The sequence below is a fragment of the Vombatus ursinus genome, unplaced genomic scaffold, assembly GCF_900497805.2.
Source record: "Vombatus ursinus unplaced genomic scaffold, bare-nosed wombat genome assembly UNPS02009205.1, whole genome shotgun sequence".
In the NCBI taxonomy this organism is placed as follows: Eukaryota; Metazoa; Chordata; class Mammalia; order Diprotodontia; family Vombatidae; genus Vombatus; species Vombatus ursinus.
In genome coordinates this window covers 22138262-22157012 of record NW_020948983.1, presented here as the reverse complement: position 1 = coordinate 22157012, position 18751 = coordinate 22138262, and the positions used below count along the sequence as shown (strand labels likewise).

Here is an 18751-nt window from a genome sequence, read left to right as displayed (position 1 = left end):
TGTGTGTGTGTGTGTGTGTGTGTGTGTGTGTGTGTGTGTGTGTGTGTAATCACCTCACTTAATTGTAAGCTGCTGGAGGGCAGGGATAGTTTCTGTTGTCTTTCTTAGGCCCTTCCAGGGTGAAATACAGACTTTGCACATGGTTACTAGATAAATATTTGTCTAATAAGTGAATGAATGTTTTGTTAATGGTTTATTTTTTTCTGGTAGTTCTATTGGTGGTGAAAGGAGTTGAGCTGACAGTGCTAGAAAAAACTGAAATCCTGGTTTATTTATCAAACCAAGAATAATAGCAACCGCATGCAGGTAATTATTCTCTGAAGCTCGGTATGCGTATTACCTCATTAATTCTTCTAACCAGGTTTTTGAGATAGGTAGGTGCCAGGTATTATCCCCATTTTATAGATGAAGAATCTGAGGCATAGGAACTATTAATTAACTGGCCTAAGGCTGTGTGGCAGATCAGTGATAGATACCTGGGGTAAGGATCTTGAGTCAAGCATCTAGCCCCTAAGAAGTAGACAGGACTGAAGTCTTCCTCTACCTTGAGTCATCCACGATCATCTTGAATTTCTTTCTTTGTATTGTGATCCTAGTTACACGTGCTCGGGATTGCAGTTGCTTTAAACAAGTGTAGTTTTGCTTCTTGAACACAATCCAAATCCTGTCACAGAGCTAAGTAAAAGTGCTATCTCAAAGGTCCCTTCTCCAAGGAAGCACATCCTAACTGGCCAGCTACACGTGTACATGCAGTCAGCGCAAACTCATTTGTGTAGCTTGAAAAATAACAAGGTGCATGTCCTTCTAACAGTGGATGCAACCTCTGCATCCTCATTAATGGACAGTCCAAACATGCCTGTCAGGCAAAGTACGGTCCATATCCTTATTTGGTCCTTGAGTAGCCAAAAGATGCTTCCAGTTCTGTCATGAACAGAGACTGCATCATTGTGGATGGCAGAATTTTTAATACTGGTTTAAAGCATATCAGAATGACTGATACTGATTCTGGAAATTGTCAGTTTAAGAAGAAGAATGATGAAAAAGCAGTAATAATAATAATAATATTAATAGTAATAATAATAACTTTATGGGTCCAAAATGCTTGAAACATCTGCTTTATGTTTTTAGAGAATGGAAGAAATATTAAGACGCTGAGTAAAAGGAGTTAACTTTAAAAAGAGTTTTCCGTTTTAATTTTCACGTGCACCTCTAGTCCTTTAATTAGAATTTTGAGGTTTTATTTGACTTTTTAGTTTCACTTCAGAATGTAATGCTATTGTTCTTCAACCTGGTAGGGATTCTGTGACTCTCTTGCTTGTTGAAAAAAACATTCTGAAATTAGAAGTTTTCTTAGCCACTGTAATTAGCATTCTTTTTTTTAATAAATGATTCAGATGAGATTATTTCCCTAGATACTTAATTAGCATCTTGTTAAAATGGGTTAAGTAAGAACTGATCTGAGTGTAGCTTAAAAACACAGTTTTAGAGATTAGAGTTGTTGATAAATTTCTTGGAAATCCTGAATGAGAATTGAAAGCTCCTAAAATGAAGTGACCAGGTTACATGATATTGAAGACAGAAAATCCCATTCATAAATAAAAGTGGAATTAATCACTTATATATATTAATATGTATATGTGAATATATATATGAATCTTGGGGAAGCTAAGTAGCATAGTGGGTATAGTGTGGAGCCTGGAGTCAGTAAGATTGCTCTTCCTGAGTTTAAATCTGGCCTCAGACACTTACTAGCTGTGTGACCCTGGGCAAGTCACTTTACCCTGTTTGCCTCAGTTTCCTCATCTGTAACGGGAACTGGAGAAGAGAATGGCAAACCACTCCAGTATCTTTGCCAAGAAAACCCCAGATGGGATCATGAAGTCGAACAGGACTGAAAACGACTCGGTGACATATATGACATATATGAGTCTCCTAGGCTAGGATGAATAAAAAGCTGGCGTTTGTCAATAGGAGTCATGCTGTTCTGGCCTAGAACTCTCTCTGTACGTGGGAAACTCCCTTTGAAGATCCCTATGAGTTAATTGATCAGTAAGCATTTATTAAGTGCCCACCAGGTAGGTGCCATGTACTATACTAGGTGCTGGGATTCACACACAAAGAATGAAACAATCCCTACTTTCAAGAAGTTTATGTACAGGGCAGCTAGGTGACACAGTGGACAGAGCACTGGCCCTGGAATCAGGAGGACCTGAGTTCAAATTCGGCCTCAGACACATAACGCTTACTAGCTGTGTGACTCTGGTCAAGTCACTTAACCCCAATTGCCTCACCAACAAAAAAAAAAAAAAAAGGTTTGTGTATAAAGGATGAAGTACACTGAAGAACCTAGTCATACCTTCTCTTCTGAATATGTGTGTCTGTCTGCCCGTTTCTGTGTGACTCTGTTTCTGTCTAATCAAAAGACCCGAGTTATGCTCCTGGCTCCTCTCCCTGCTAGCCCGTTGACCTTGGCCTTAACTTTTCTGAGACAAGGTCTCACCTATAAAATCTTTGCTTATCTTGCAGATGAACATCATAAAAGCATAGATTTAAAGCTGGTAAGGACCTTAGAAGGTTATAGACTTCTCATTTTAGAAATGAAGAAACTGAGCCTTGAGACGTTCCCTAGTGTGTCACAAAGCATGATATTAATAGGATTTGAATCCAGATTTTCCTGGCTTCAAAGTACAGCTTTCTATCTCCTGCCTGTTAAGTGAGAAATGTACCAGAAAGTATTTTATAAATTGTGATATGGATATGAGAGATTATTGTTATCATTAGTATTAATATTACTAATTATTTTCCCAAGTTGCAAATAACTGAAATATGAACTAACCAACTATAATACAGACACCTTGTTTTAAGAGTAAATTATACTCTGAGGGATATGGATTTAAGAGGAAAAGGAAATGTTGAATCCCTTATTTTTGTAGTCCTTTTGAGAGAAAAGAAATGTAGAAAAAAGAAATCTCCAACAGGTTAATTTATTAAATATAAGTTAAGAATGACCTAGTCTTCATAGTGATGTACTAACAGAGCATAGGGTCTGTCAGGTTCTCAACAACTGAAAAAGACCAAGTATAAATCCAGAACACGTCTTTCTCATTTGAGAACCAGTTTAGTTGGATTCGGAAAGGCTTGTAACCCAGTTGGCTTGTAAGTGTCTTAACTTGTGAGGACAGTCTACTAAAATGTATAGGGGTCACAATCTGTGTTGGTGAGAGGGGTACCCATTCTGGTGAAATCCCAGAGCCCTGGAGCTGAAGCAAGTTGTGAAATACTCCTGCTGTTTATAAGTGACCACTGGACACTAGGTGTGTTGAGAACAGCCAGAGGGTAAGATTTCTGATTCTCCCGCAGCTTACATTGAAAGCTTTTCATGGAAGTCTGAACTGTTGGAATATCTGTCAGATATATAAGGATGTCAACTAATTGAACTATATTTCTGTTTTGACATCTTGTTAAATAAAGGTGATTGTTCTATACTATTTTTTTAATCTTTGATTTCAATGTGTATGACTTTTTACTCTTCACATGTTTCCATAACAAAGTTTAAAATAGATCTGTTACAGGAGCAAAAGTGATTAATTAATACTACCCCACATGCTTATAGGCTCTCGTCTTTTACAAGGAGCTAAAAGCTTTTTTTTTCACCAGTTCTATCATTTGAGGGTGACTTCTTTGAGGGATTATGCAGAAATAATCCAGTCAGCTGCATACCCTGTTACTTCTTGTTTCAGTTCATCAGATGAAAACTGATGTCTGCCTAGTTCCTGCCATCTTTGTATCTCCAGGCATGCTAATATGTCATCCTCATTCAGAATAAATCCTGGAAATGAGCAAGCTGTAGAGATGTGAAATTCGAAAGTGAAAGAGTCACTAATTATCACTGCTGAGGCACCCCGATACACATTCTAAAGGCAGGTTTCCCAATTCCCGATAACAGATTCCTTTCTTCCTTCGTGTTCAGAGGATCTCAAAACACTTTTGAAATAAGCACTATCCCCATGTTTCTGAAGGGAAGAACTAAAGCCCCCACAAAGTAATGTAGTCATTCTGTTAACCAGTACCACAAGTGAACCCAGTGTTTTTGTATTTCAGTGCCTTTGGTCTATCCCTGACCCAAACAGAATGCAGTTCTCCCAAACTGATGCCTTGTTCTTGGGTCCAAACAGACCGTGTACTGCTTTTACCACTCCTGATCGTGTTTCGTATTTGACAGGCGAGTCTCGTGTGAGGGCTTTTGCTGTTTAATAATTCATTTCATTCTTTAGATCTTTATCCCTCACTGGAGGATTGGAGATGAAGGGAAGGTCTGAGAAATTCAGCTAAACTTAAAATATTTCCAAAACTTTGTCAATGAGAACTCTACTTACTTTGGACTCATGCCTATCTTTTACATATTTGTGTATGGAAAAAGAAATGTGGATTGTGGATTGGAAAGAGCAGTGAACGGGGAACTGTTGGGCTGAGTACTACTCCCAGCTCGGCTGTTAGCTCTGACTGTGTGTGACCTTGGTCAGATCACTTTGTTTCTCTTCATAAAACAAGGGGGTTGGATGATATGATCCCCAAAAGTCTCTAGCTTAAACATTCTTAAATTCTTTGAAAGCTCCCAGCCCCCTGCATGGCAGTGTACCAGATGGGTAGAAAAAGACCATCATTCAAATCTCAGCTCCGACACTACCTGTGTGGCCTTGGGCAAATCATTTAACCTTTCTAAGCCTCAGTTTCCTCATCTGTTGAGGGGGAACAATAAGACTTATGCCATAACCTACAAGACAACGGTGTTATTGCTCTTAGTAATCTACTGTGTATTCAATAAGACTTATGAATTGAATTTCTAAGCTCCAAATTCCCTACTTGGAGAATGCTAGAGAATCACACTGGGTCATATCTAGGGTCCATCCTGCCCAAAATTCTGTCTCCTCTTGAGTGGTAAATAAAGATAGTAGGCCTGCCTTTTATGAAGCTGGCTTAAGAGATAAGGGCTGTACCCCCAAACTTCTCTAGGTTGCCTTAATAGATCTCTCCTTCTTGAAGCAATTTGTATTCAGCCTTTGCCACCTCTTTGAGTAATGAGTTCCATATGTTTATTACCCGCTGTTTAAGTAGTATTTCCTTTTGTTTGTTCTAAAACTACCTCTCTTAAATCTGCAAGGGGTAGATGTTCCCTAGCTCTAATATTCTGGGATGTGGTGAACAAGTCTGGGCTTTACCCTATCAATACCCTTCACGATTTTATAGGCTTTGATCATATTTCCTGACCCCCTTCCTCCTACCTTTGCCTTTCTAGACTAAAAGAAACTAATTTTTTTTTGTCTGCCCTCACATAAAAATCTTTACTCCCTTGGTCTTTTTCATTACCCTTCAGCTCCACGATGAGAGGTATTCACAACAACTACACTTGCTTGGGACAACAGGGGCTGCAGGAAAATAGTTCTCAGGAGTGCCTCATAAGGAGAGTTATGGGGTTTACAGGCAAGGATGGAGGAGGGGGGTGTGAAACTGAACAGGTACATTGAGGCAAATGATGCTGCTTACTCCCCAAAAAGTGAGATCCCTTCTGTGATTAAAATGAGGTCATGAGTCTCCATTTGAATTTGCATTGCAAACATCACAGTGATACTTCACCATAAACACATACAGCTGCCTGCCAAACAGCTTCCTCTCTTTCTCCAACTAGAAGATAGGGAATTATCTAACCCTTACCTCTCCGCCCAAATGCATTAGCACTTAAAAGCAACACAATTCTAATCCTTTATCCATTTTGCTGTGAATGGCGCATCTGTAATACTTATTCTGAAGAGTTTACTCTTTGGGTTCTGAGTTGCATGTAAACCTAGCCTATCTATTTCTAATAAAGAAATCTATTTCTGTTTCAGCCATATGTATGAGCTGCTTCTTTGGGTACAGAGAATATTCATTCAACACATTAATGGCTTCAGGCACCAAATTAACTATTTCTCTTCCTGTGCTGAAACTGATCATATTCTTTCTGCATGGGCTTTTAAAAAAAAGAAAACAAAACATCCTGCTGTTCTTGTTCCAAATGTCATTTATCTGCTATACACCATTGTGCTTGTTACTTTGCAGGCTATTGGATGCACTCTGAACTGTAGTTGTCAAGGTTTCAAACCAGGAAAAATACATCACCGGCAGTGTGAACAGTGCAGACATGGATGGGTGGCACATGGTAAAAGAAAAATTTTTTTACAACAACAACTATTTGTATAACTTTTTGCTTATGATATATAGGCAACTCTGTTATTCAGTAGCTAGTTATCTAGTTTGGGGGATTGATTTCTGTCCCTTGTTTATTCCTCTCCCTTCCTGTGTGTGGCAGTTTGACTGCTCGTGAACTTCAGTAGCTCAGTGAGGAAAAGAAGGGAGATAAGAATCTGAGACCTGTCCATTTAACTTCTTATACAATAGTTCCTGTTTAAAAAAAGAAAAAAGGTTTTTTGGGGAATGAACAGGAAGCCATTGGGGTAATCAAAATTGTAAAACTATTAGTAGTTTTTGTTCTTTTATTAGTAGTTTTGCCTCTAAACTGAGATTACCTCATTAAAATACTTCTTTTTTATGTCTGGTTTTCAGCACTAAGCAAATTGAGGATCCCAAACGTGTACCCAACTAGCCAAGTGGAGATAGTCCAGTCCAATGTGGTTTTTGATATCAGCAGTCTCATGCTCTACGGGACCCAAGCTATTCCCATTCGCCTTAAAATTCTTTTAGATCGGCTTTTCAGTGTACTGAAACAAGAGGAGGTAATCCAGATTCTTCATGCCTTGGACTGGACTCTTCAGGATTATATTCGTGGATATGTGCTCCAGGTACTGTAGAATTAATAACCTAGACTAAGAAATGTTGGGGGAAATGCATCTCATGGAATGTCACTTGTGCTTGGTTTCAGTGTACTAACAAGTTTACCTTAATCTTGTTAGTGATCTTAAATATTTAGATAGAATTTTATCTGGGTGTGGCCTACATTTACCAGACTAACAAATCTCCTCAAACTAACCTGTATGGACATTTAAAAAAAAAAAAAGTGCCCACACAGACTAGGTTCTGCAACCGGATGGAAATGACCTTTTATGTAAAGTAATATTATGATCTTACATTATGACATAGATCAATATTTAATGATCTTGATAATCTTGCTTTTTAGTGTTCAGATTAAAAATATGGAATCAATTACCTTGAACCTCTATCACATGAAAAATTTATGTTGTTACATTCCTTATCATCTTAGAAACTCTTACATGCACTGTGAAAAATCTCAGTAGGCCATCAAATACATGTTCTGTGATAAAATATTTATTATAGTTATTGGGAAAAGTTAGGCATAGCTAGAGTTTGAAAGAACTCCAACACTCTAGTGTAATTACAGCTGTGCTTTGTGAACACTGGCAGCAGATCAATACAGGTTCATTTGTTTTCTGATGTTAGTTGCTTGGAAGATTATTAAGCTTTCAGTGAAATAATACTCGAGTTATATATCTAGGCTGATTGCTCTATCTTTTCTTCTCAGTCTTAGATGCTAGTATTGTTCAGATTATACATATTTTAATTTTGGTGATGAAATTATACAAGAGTTTATAATAAGTAATTATGCTTTGGGTCATGACAACTGAGTAGTTTATCACTGGGTTGGAACAAAGAGGGAAACAAGGATACTTGAGTTATCTTGGGTTAGACTTGGGCATTACCATTAAATAGCTATGGTGAAACAAGGGAATAATTTCTTCATAAAAAGAACAGTCAATTGATTATTTTTTTTTCGACTTCATCTTGTATTCAGGATGCATCAGGAAAGGTTTTGGATCACTGGAGTATCATGACCAGTGAAGAAGAATTAGCCACTCTGCAACAGTTTCTTCGCTTTGGAGAGACCAAGTCCATTGTAGAGCTCATGGCAATTCAGGAGAAAGAAGGACAGTCCATTATCATACCATCTACAACAACTAATTTGGATATTAGGGCCTTTATAGAAAGTTGCAACCAGAGAAGTCCTAGCCTTTCTGTTCCAGTGGACAAGGTGAACCCTGGCAACCTTCATCATTTTGAAAACCTCATCAATAACATGGCTTTTATGCTGCCTTTTCAGTTCTTCAGCCCAGTGCCTCCCCCACTGATAGGTTCACCACCAGAGAGACATGTGATTGAGCAAGGTCAAGACAGAAGTAATGACGCTAAACACAATGTCCAGATACCCTTTTCTGAAAATGGCTTCTTAACTCCTACTTCTGCTTCATTTCAAGTCGAAAGTGAACAGTGTATAAATTGTCCAGATGTTCTACCCAAAAGTGAAGATGATGCCCATTTCAGTGATTCTGGTTCACACCACACAGTAGCCAAGCTGGAAATGACCCGGTTGTCCCCAGAGCCCAAAGGGAAAACTACTGAAAGAAATGGTATCGGGCCAAAGAAAGGCAGGGTTTTCTGCACTGCATGTGAAAAGACTTTCTATGACAAAGGGACCTTGAAAATCCACTATAATGCTGTCCACCTGAAGATCAAGCACAAATGCACAATTGAAGGATGCAATATGGTATTCAGCTCCCTAAGGAGCCGGAACCGACACAGTGCAAATCCAAACCCACGGCTTCATATGCCGATGAACAGGAACAACCGAGATAAAGATCTGAGGAACAGTTTGAACATGACCATCCCTGAAGAGAGCAAAAGAACAGGCTTTCCTGTGACATCACCAGACAGCAGACCCATCCCCAGTTATATCGGGCCATGCACTGACTCCAAGGTACAGTCTGCCTTTCCCAGTATTGGGCAAAATGGTGTGCTTTTTCCCAACTTAAAGACAGTTCAGCCAGTTCTTCCTTTCTACCGCAATCCAGTCACACCAGCTGAGCTTGCTAACACCCCGGGAACGCTCCCCTCTCTGCCTCTGGTGTCCTCCTCCATACCTGAACAGCTGGCTTCCAATGAATTGCCATTTGATGCTCTTCCTAAGAAAAAATCTCGGAAATCAAGCATGCCTATCAAAATAGAGAAGGAAGCAGTGGAAATTGCCAATGAAAACAGTGATGCCCTCAGTTCAGATGAAGAGATGCCGTTGCAGGTTGTCAGTGATGGAGAGCTAGAGACGTGTGAGCTCAGGGTGGAAAAAGAGGTCACTGACCGAGTGGAGCAGCACCCACACTCAGCCAACTTATGGAAATCTCTTTCTGAGGGAGGGAGGCCTCCCAAAGCAGAATCGGTGATTGAGACCAAACACTTAAAAAAAGTATCCGAGCAGGATTTGAACAACTCGGAGGAAGAGACTGAACAAAACCCAGTGTTAGCCATCGTGCCCAGGGAAGCTGCGTTTAGCGATCCCAAACAACACACCAGTGTCTTAAAACCAGTGATGGAGCCTCTGCCAATGTATGCAAAAGAACAGTCCAAACACCAGCTTCCCAGTTCCGACTGTGTGCAGTTGCAGCACCACTTACTGACTGGGGGATTTGTAAATGCATTGTCCAACAGGGGAATGGCTCTTCCTTGTTTGGAGGATGCTAGAGAGAGAGATCAGGTCACTCAGCACGCGCTAGGAAGACAAAAGGAAGAAACTCGTTTTCATTGTGATATCTGTAAGAAGACCTTTAAAAACACTTACAGTGTGAAAATTCATTTCAAAAACGTGCATGCCAAAGAAATGCATATCTGTACAATTGAGGGCTGCAGTGCAACCTTCCCTTCCCGCAGAAGCCGAGACAGGTAAGAAATTGGTAAAAGGTTTCATTTATTGCAGTCATGATAGCAACTCATTTGAAATGTAACTACTTGAGGAAAGAGACTGGGAAACTTCTTTTCTTTCTTTTTTTTTTTTCATTTTTAAAAATTTATTTAGTATTTTATTTTCCCCCAGTTACATGTAAAAACAATTTTTAACATTAATTTTTAAAACTTTGAGGTCCAAATTCTCTCCCTTCCTCTCTCCTCACCCACCCTCATTGAGAAGGCAAGCAATTCGATATAGGTTATACATGTGTAGTCATGCAAAACATTTCCATAATTGTCATGTTGTGAAAGAAAACATAGACCAAGGGGGGTAAAAAACCTCAAGAAAAATAAAGAAAGTAAAAATAGTATGCTTCAATCTGTATTCAGACACCATCAGTTCTTTCTCTGGGGGTGGAGAGCATTTTTCATCATTAAGTCCTTCAGAGTTGTCTTAGATGGTTATATTGCTGAGAATAGCTAAGTCATTCACAGCTGATCATCTTACAATATTGCTGTTACTTTGTACTCAGTACATTTCACTTTGCATCAGCCCATGCAAGTCTTTGCAGGTTTTTCTGAGAGCATCCTGCTCATCATTTCTTATAGTACAATAGTATTCCGTTATAATCACATAGCACAGCTTGTTCAGCCATTCCCCAATTGATGGGCATCCCCTCTGTTTCCAGTTCTTTGCTACGAGAAATGAGCTGCCATGAATATTTTTGTACATATAGGTCCTTTTCCTTTTTGTTTTTTGTTTTTTTATCTCTTTTGGGATACAGACCTAGTAGTGGTATTGCGGGATCAAAGGGTATACGTGGTTTTGTATAGGGAGCTTATTTTCTATGGGTTATTTGAATAGACTTTATAAAATATAATTACTGAATCACTTCAGCAAACATTTCATAAACATTTGCTTTATGCAAAGGGTCCGCCACTGCACTGAGGTGGAGTGGGGAGGGGATACAATGTACAACAGAAGAGAAGAGTTCCTAGACCTTTCCCATAAGAAACTTACCCTCTGGTGTCACATGTGAACCAATAAACAATGTACAGAATAAAATGTGAAAATACACTATAAAGGTGTCTTGTGAAACTTTAAAAGGGAGAGATTACTTGCAGCCAGGGGAGGAGAATCAAGGAAGAGCTGGTGCCATGAGTGCCATTTGAGCTGAGCCTTGAAGGAAAGGATTTTTCATTTTTAGAAACTTTTATTTTCCTCTACCTGATCAGATATTTTTAAAGCAAAAATAGTTTCAATTGATAAAGACTAGAATATGAGGATTCTATTAAGTAAATGTTGAGGGTTGATTTTTTTTAAATTTATGGCTTATGGTTAGATAAATTGAAAGAAGGAAAACCTATAGATGACTGTTTTGTTTTTTGTTTTTGTTTCTGATACACAGAGGCTATAGTATAATATACTGTTGTATGTAGTAAAATATCATCTCTTAAGGTCTCATCTCATTCTGACATCCTGTGACTCTGAGTTTGAATGTAACTAGCCTTTTTACTAAGCAACATATAAATAGACCAAATCCATCCAATCCAAGAGAATCATGTGTCCTGAGTTATAATCTTGTTCCTTTTGTCTTCAATAAAGTTGAGTTACTTGACAAGTGTTCAAATCCTATTCCTGTCACAGTGACTCCGAAACATTGTTCCCAAGAGAACTCAGAGAAGATCAGAAGTTTTATGAAATAGGTGAAAAATGATAAATACATTTCTTCCTTCTGATCAATATGCCTTGATGTAACCTATCCATGAATTCAACAAACATTTACTGAGTATCTCTAAATACTATAGGAAATACAAAATTGAAATTTGTTCTGTTTGTCTTTGACACTGGCCCCTGCCCTCGAGTAGATTATAGTCTAGTCAGAGATAGAGGTGTGTTTAGATAACCCTAAAGCAGGACCTGGTATAGTAAGTGCCACAAGAGAAGTGCAAATGCTGAGAGTTACGGATGTTGAAAGAAAAAAGAGATCACATCTGACTGGGAGGATTAGGGAAGGCTGAATGAAGAAATGGGACATTTGATCAGTGGTTCAAAGAATGGGTAGTAATTTTATAAAGAAGGGCATTCCAGATAGAAAGATTAGCACGGGGGGAGAAATGGCAAGAACATGAGGATGTTGGGCTAGTTTAACTTGAAGCTACGGGGTATGTGAAGTAATGAAAGGCAAGGTTGGAAAGGTTGGGGCCAGAATCTGGCAGGCCTTGAGTATCCATTCAATAATACACGGTTTGTCAGTTTCCTTGTCTGTAAAGTGAGAATTATTTATTTCCAGATACTTCTTTTAACTTGAGTCCAAATTGAATTTCAGAAAGCTTTCTAGAGGGAGCAATTAAGAAGGAAAAATGTTAAAGTCCTAAAGACATTTCATAAAGAAACTCTTGAATGGAGTACATAAGAATATATTATTACTAATAAAACACATGCTTTATTCAAGTATGTGTGATTTCATAAGCATGACTGCCCCACCATACCCCAATACACTGTATCAATGAGTTTCTATAGCTGAAAAAATTTGACAGAATCTCAGATTGGAAATGGACCTTGGAGACCCTCTAGGCCGGTCCACATCAAAACAGGCCTTCCTTCTATGACCAAACCCAACTCAAATGTTGAGTTAACCGCTCCTTGCCAACACAGCCCCTCTATTTATAGATAGTAGGAGCAAATGTGTTCTCATGAATGAGTGCGGTGGTCCTAGAGCAAAGAAAATACACAGAGAAGGTAAAGAGAAAATGGAGAGGGTTCATCGTTCAAAAAAGATCTTTTCAGGGTCTATTCATATGTAATGTTTGGTGGTGTGAGAGCCACAAAGAGCAGTAAGAGATAGTGTTGATGAGATTAAAATCCATATTACATATCGTTTTTATTATTCTGTATAATATCTGTTAAATTAATTAATTACTTCATTCAAAAAGCATTAATTTTTTAAAAATTTCATGTGTTTGATGTGTTCATGCTTTGGCCTTATTATCAAAATAAGCAGGCCCCCATTTGCAGGCAGGATGTATTCTGAAAGTTCTTTCATAATACAGTTATAACCTAGCAGCAGTTAGGTTGCACGGTGTATAGGGCGCTAGACGTGGAGTCGGGAAGATCTGAATTTGAATCCTGCCTCAGATACCTCCTAGCTATGTGAACTTGGGCAAATCACACAGATACGACCCAGGGCAAATTACCGAGGAGGAAACTGAGACTGAGAGAGGTTTTTAAATCTTTCTCAGCCTCAGTTTTCTGTTCTGTAAAATGGAGATAATAAACAGCACCTCCCTCACGGGGTTGTTGAGAGGATCAAATGAGTTAAAATTTGTAAAGCACTTTACTAACTAACTTTAGAGCACGATATAAATGCTAACTGCTGTTAATCATTGTGAAGTGTGTTGCCGTAGGAAGACCACTGATCTGGAGTCAGAGGACCTGGGTTAATATCCCAAAGTTGTCACATACTCGTCTTGGGCAAGTCAAGTCTCATCTATAAAATGAGGCAGCTGGACAAAGTCCATCTGACTCTAAATCATTGATCGCATGAACTTGGGATCCATTATTCCATAGAAGTGCTATTTTTAATGGTGGTTAGATCCTAAGGTTAGTCCCACAAAACTTGTAACTTCTCTTGATGATAACAACAATGGCCATTTTTATAATGCTGTAAGGTTTGTAGCAGGCTTCCCTTATGTATGTCATCTCATCTAATCCTCCCAACTCTTGGGAGGTGACTGCTCCAGCTACACTTATGCTTCTTTTTACAAGAAGAAACCAGCATTGAAAAAGGAGAAGCGGTCCCATACTCGCCCAGCTAGAAAGTGTCTGGAGTAGAATTAGAACTCAGCTCTTCCTGACTGCTCCAGGTCCAATGTTTTCTTCAACTACTACATAGTTACAATCAGCCATACTCTGGGTTAAATATACTTCTGTCACCTAGCTTAGTAACCTAATGACCATATGTAGCATTATTTCTGTGGGAAAATGAAATCCACAGGGATTGGAAGAGGGAATGCAGTGACACCCCACTCACCTGTCACCTTCAGCCCAGGAAAAAACAATTTAACGACAAAAAGAGTAATGATGCGCGTCAATGGAGCCCATTTAGATTTTCCATATACCTGGTCTCTGTTGAGCCTCACAGCCCTGTGAAGTCCCTCCTATTTTTAACCCTATTATCCTTATAATGAATCTGAGACTGTTAAAATGATAAAATTGTTTGCCCCAAGGTCAACACAGGTAGTATATGGGATAGGATTTGAACCCAGGTCTTCCTCACTCTCCCTCCAGTGTTCTTCATATATAAAATGAAGTTGTTACATTAGATTATCAAAAGTTTTCCCCATCTTTAAAGCTTGGAATCCTTCCTACTTTACTTCTGCGGTTTCAGGAGTGTCTGTGCTTGGGCCACAAGCTCTGGAGTCAAGGGACCTGGGTTCAGAGCCCACCTGGGTGACCTTGGGCAAAGCCGCTTCGTGTCTCTGATCCTGAGTTCCTCATCTATAAAATGAGGGAGATGTCTTTCCAGCTGTAGCTCTAGGATCCTAAAAGGGAGCAGGCATTTCTCTTCCAGCCTACCGCTGGTTTTCTCCCTATTTCACTCTCTATTTCAGTTACAATGGCCCCCGGGAACAAAATAAACATGATGGCTAAGGGAATATTTTTGGGTCACTGGGGAAAGGTCAGCATAGATATAGCATTAGTATGTATAAGATATTTAGAAGTCAAGGGGCAAAAAAGGAAACATCTTTGGGTTGCTGGGAAAAGCCAGTGTAGGCATAGCATTAATACTTACAAGATGTTCAGAAGCCAAATGGTCCTACCTTGAGCACCTGTATTTAAATTCTCTAGGTGGGTGCTTTTTAGGTGGTGGTTGTTTACTTGATATCTTGCTGAGCAGCTTTGTATGCCGTCTCATCTGCGTGTAAGACCACTGTCCGTTTTTGCAATGAAATATGCTTCTTCTTTCAACTTAGAAATTTGGTGGAAAAATTTAGCACAATTGTAATTGAAGTACTTGAAGAATGAATGAGTAATTTTAATTTTCTGGTGTGGTCATAGAAAGAAACAACATTTAGAGGTAAGTACAATAGAGAAATTGAACTTTTTAGAACTCTGTAGCATTGATTTTATTTCTGGTGAAATCTGATGCAATGACACCTGCAGTTTGGTAAGCTTCAAAGTACCTTGTAGGTTTCTGTCACATGGAATGTTTTTTTTTGCTTCTTGGTGAAGCATTCAGGGTTAAGTGACTCACCCAGGGTCACGCAGCTAATAAATATCAAGTGTCTGAGGCTAGATTTGAACTCGGGTCCTCCTGACTCCAAAGCCAGAACTCTATCCCCAGCGCCACCTAGCTGCCCCTATCACATGGAATCTTAAAGCTGGAAGGGGATCTTATAGTCTACTCATGTTAGATGAGGAGCCCAGAGCCCCAGAAAAAGAATAGTGAGTCAGTTAACAAGCCCTAGGCATTTATCACGTGCCTGTCAGTACAATCTAATCTAGTCTGCCAAGGGCTGGTGTTCTTCTTCCCTGAGAATTTCTTCACCCATAGCCTATGGGTTTTCCCCTAAATTGTGACTTCATAATGATATTGATGATTTAGGGTTTTAAAAGCCCACAGTTTGTTGATTGCTAATCTTCTTTTTGTTATTTTAGACACAGTTCAAACCTAAGTCTTCATCAGAAAGTTATCACCAAAGATACCCTGGAAAGCAATGAAAACCCTTTGGGTGCAACTTACCTTTTGAAAGATATGGCTAAGGAGGTTTATCAGGATGCAGCTTTCAAACAGCACACCCCCCAGACTTCTGTCATCTTCAAAGGAACCAACCGGACAGGGAGTGTCGTATACCCAATCACCAAAATTCGAGAATCCTGTTTAGAGAGCTACGGCTGCGGTCCTACCAGCGAGGCCACTGTCCTCGATTTAAGCACTACCTCCAGCATGAAGTCCGAGAGCAGCACCCCTTCTTCCTGGGACTCCGATGGAGGAAGTGAAGAGGGTAATGTAGCTCTGGAAGACAGTGATGAAAGCTGTGAAGGACCGAGCCTGATCCCCAGCGAAGATGGCTACCCCATTTGTGCCCTCATGGAAAAGGTCAATCACAGCTTTTCAAGCCTTCCCTCTGGTTTGCCAATAACTTGTCACCTCTGCCAAAAGATTTACAGTAATAAAGGAACCTTCAGGGCCCACTACAAAACTGTGCACCTCCGCCAACTTCACAAGTGTAAAGTACCAGGTTGCAACACCATGTTTTCATCAGTCCGCAGCCGAAATAGGCATAGCCAGAATCCCAACTTGCACAAAAGTCTAACCGCATCTCCAAATAATCTCCAGTAACGAGATGGGAGACTGAGTTTTCTTTTGATAAGCTTTAATTATTTCAGATAATAAAATAGTAAAATGAAATGTCTCTAATTTTCTTTTCCTCCATTTTGGCCAAGCCCACAGGGTTCCTGGCTTTAAACCACTATTTCATTTGACTTTATAAGTTCCTAGAGGCTGGGTAGTGTTTAAAACAAACAAACAAAAAAAAAAGACACAGAAAATAATAATATGCAATCTGGAAGGATGGTGTTGTGGTGGTACAATCTAGTATTACTTCTCTTAAACCTAAAGTATTATTCATTGAGAATATAGGAGACTGCAGATAATCTCACTGGTCCCAGTTTTGTTTACATATTACCTTGGGGAAGCACTGGACCAGTAGACAGATTGGGATCCTGAACTTAAGAGTGGGAGTGAAGAGGGTGAGATTCATAGACTAAGTTAGACTTGCAGTATTAAGGACCATATTTATGTGTCCTGGGGAATAATGGAATCATAGAGCATGAGGACCTGTCCTTAAAGATCCTACTTTGAATTTAACAACTCCTTAATAATTCCAAAAGCCAGAAGGTGGGTTTAGGAAAATGACTTGGAGACTATTAGATGAGACTATCACGTTATTTGGAGTGGATTAGTCTTTTTCTGTTCTCAAGTGGTCTCCCATTTTGCTTTAGAAAACGTTCTCAGAGATTAAAGTGTTGACATATAAAATTCCCTTTTTGGGTTCCTGATTTGTAGCAAAACACGTCCTAGAAGTGGATGGAAAAAAAATTCCTATTTTAAAGTGCACTTTCTGTAAACTACTTTTAGGAAGCAATCATAATTTTTTCCTGCCTGCTTTTTCTCCCCCCCCCCAAAAAAAGCACTCCCAAATTGGTAGTTATTTAAGTTTTAAATTCTACACATGGAGGATATAGACAGCCAAAAGATGTGCTCATGGAGCAGTGGTAGATGTTTACAGTTTGGTTATCCAGGTAGGAAATGGATTAATTTTGCTTAATAATAGTTAAGAAAAACATTGCATTTATTATTTTTGGTTGTGAAACTGAGGTAATTCACCTTATTCTTTCTGGTCACTGTAATCGACAGTATTCTGCATTGTGTTCTGTGCACTTACTGGTGTTGCATTTTATTTAAAAGCGTTTTGATAATATTTAATTTGTGGTTATGTTCTATGAGTATTGTATGTGTATATATGTTGTGCAACAGTGTACTTGACTGAGTCCTTCCTGGAGAGCAGGAAAAATGCTAAAACTAGACTTTGCAAAACCACTGCTTATTTTCACTTTGTAAACTTTTGAATTTGAATTTGTTTTGGTCACCTGTGGTATATAAGCATGATTCTTATAGCACAGTTTGTATATATTTAAGTGTTTTGGAGTATGTGGTTTTGAAGATTTGTTTGGATTTTCACCATAACTATATCTCTTAATCTTGATACATTTTTTGGATGTATTAAGATTAGGTTGAACTTTTTGAATTTAGTTGGTAGAAAGAATAGTGCAAAGTTATTGCCATTCTGTGTGTTTAAATGCTTAACTTATTCTAAGATATATTCAATACCATACACTATCCATTTCATATTCTTAGAAGGGAAGCTAAATCAGACCAATGAAATAAGACCTTGTGAAATTTGGGATTGGCCATACTGTACAGGTCTGGAGAGAAATGAATTTCATATTCAGAGTGTAACTGAACCAATATTTTATGTTTACAGAAGGCTAAAGTAATATTAAACATCCATTAAGAGAATATTTGGTCCAAAGAAGAGTCTTATTACTGTGGCCTTTTGTTGAAAAAGCCAATAACTTGTTACCAACTATTTCAACTTTTTTTTTTAATAAGTGTGATTGCTTAAACTTTAAGGCTCTGTTTACAAGTCAAATGTGATGTATCTTTCAAATATTTGTTATACACAACCATTTTGTTTTTTCACTGTTTTCAGAAAAGGAGCAAAATTTGTATACCCTTTGTATTTTTTATGAGTTAATAAAAATATATGACACATCTTTTGCTTTAAAATGAATACATTTTTAGGATAAAATTAATTTTGCCAGTTTAGTTTTAGAAACTACATTTTTCAGTTAATATTATCCCATTGCATGCCCTGTGGGATTATGATGAATTAGATATCGCCGTAGTTACTGCTACCACAGCAAGAACATAATTATGGAAATTAATGAGTTAGAGTATAAATAATGTAATAATTTTTTCTATTGGTATATTGACTTTTTGGGAAGATTTGGGCTGAAATGATTGAACTGTTACATGCTAATAATGAATACAGAGTAATGGCAATATCATTTTGTTTTATTTCAGATACCAAAAGTATGCTTATTTTTGTGGAGGATTTTTTAGATGATTTTTTTTTTTTTAGAAAACTTATGTACTTGTCGAATTTTGGAAATTCATGAACTTCCTATATTCTTTCACCTTCATCCTTCCAGTTTTTAAATCCATAAACACATCTACTTAAGCCTGTCTGTCCTGGTCCTGTTTCCACCCTGAGAGTAACCAAATGAAAGACTTCAGGATTGTTGGGGTTTAGCCCAGTACCTAAGAGTAAGTATAGTACCAACTACAACAACACAGGACTTTGAAAATTTCTGCTGTTCAAGCGATTAAATGGTGAGATTGTAGTGAACAAGTGTCCAAGTACATCTATATATAACCACAAGACCACAGGTTTGGTG

General features: G+C 38.5%; 1 protein-coding gene across 1 annotated transcript in view; it reads left to right on the top strand.

The window, feature by feature from the left end:
- Positions 1–18044, top strand: part of BNC1 (basonuclin 1) — a 26480-nt gene extending 8436 nt beyond the window's left edge. Inside the window, exons 2-5 of the mRNA XM_027851450.1 lie at positions 6097–6196; positions 6601–6836; positions 7805–9720; positions 15386–18044. Coding sequence (XP_027707251.1) covers positions 6097–6196; positions 6601–6836; positions 7805–9720; positions 15386–16070 — 2937 coding nt within the window. The 3' untranslated portion in view covers positions 16071–18044. The remainder of the gene's footprint in view (positions 1–6096; positions 6197–6600; positions 6837–7804; positions 9721–15385) is intronic.
- Positions 18045–18751: the final 707 nt, after the last annotated feature.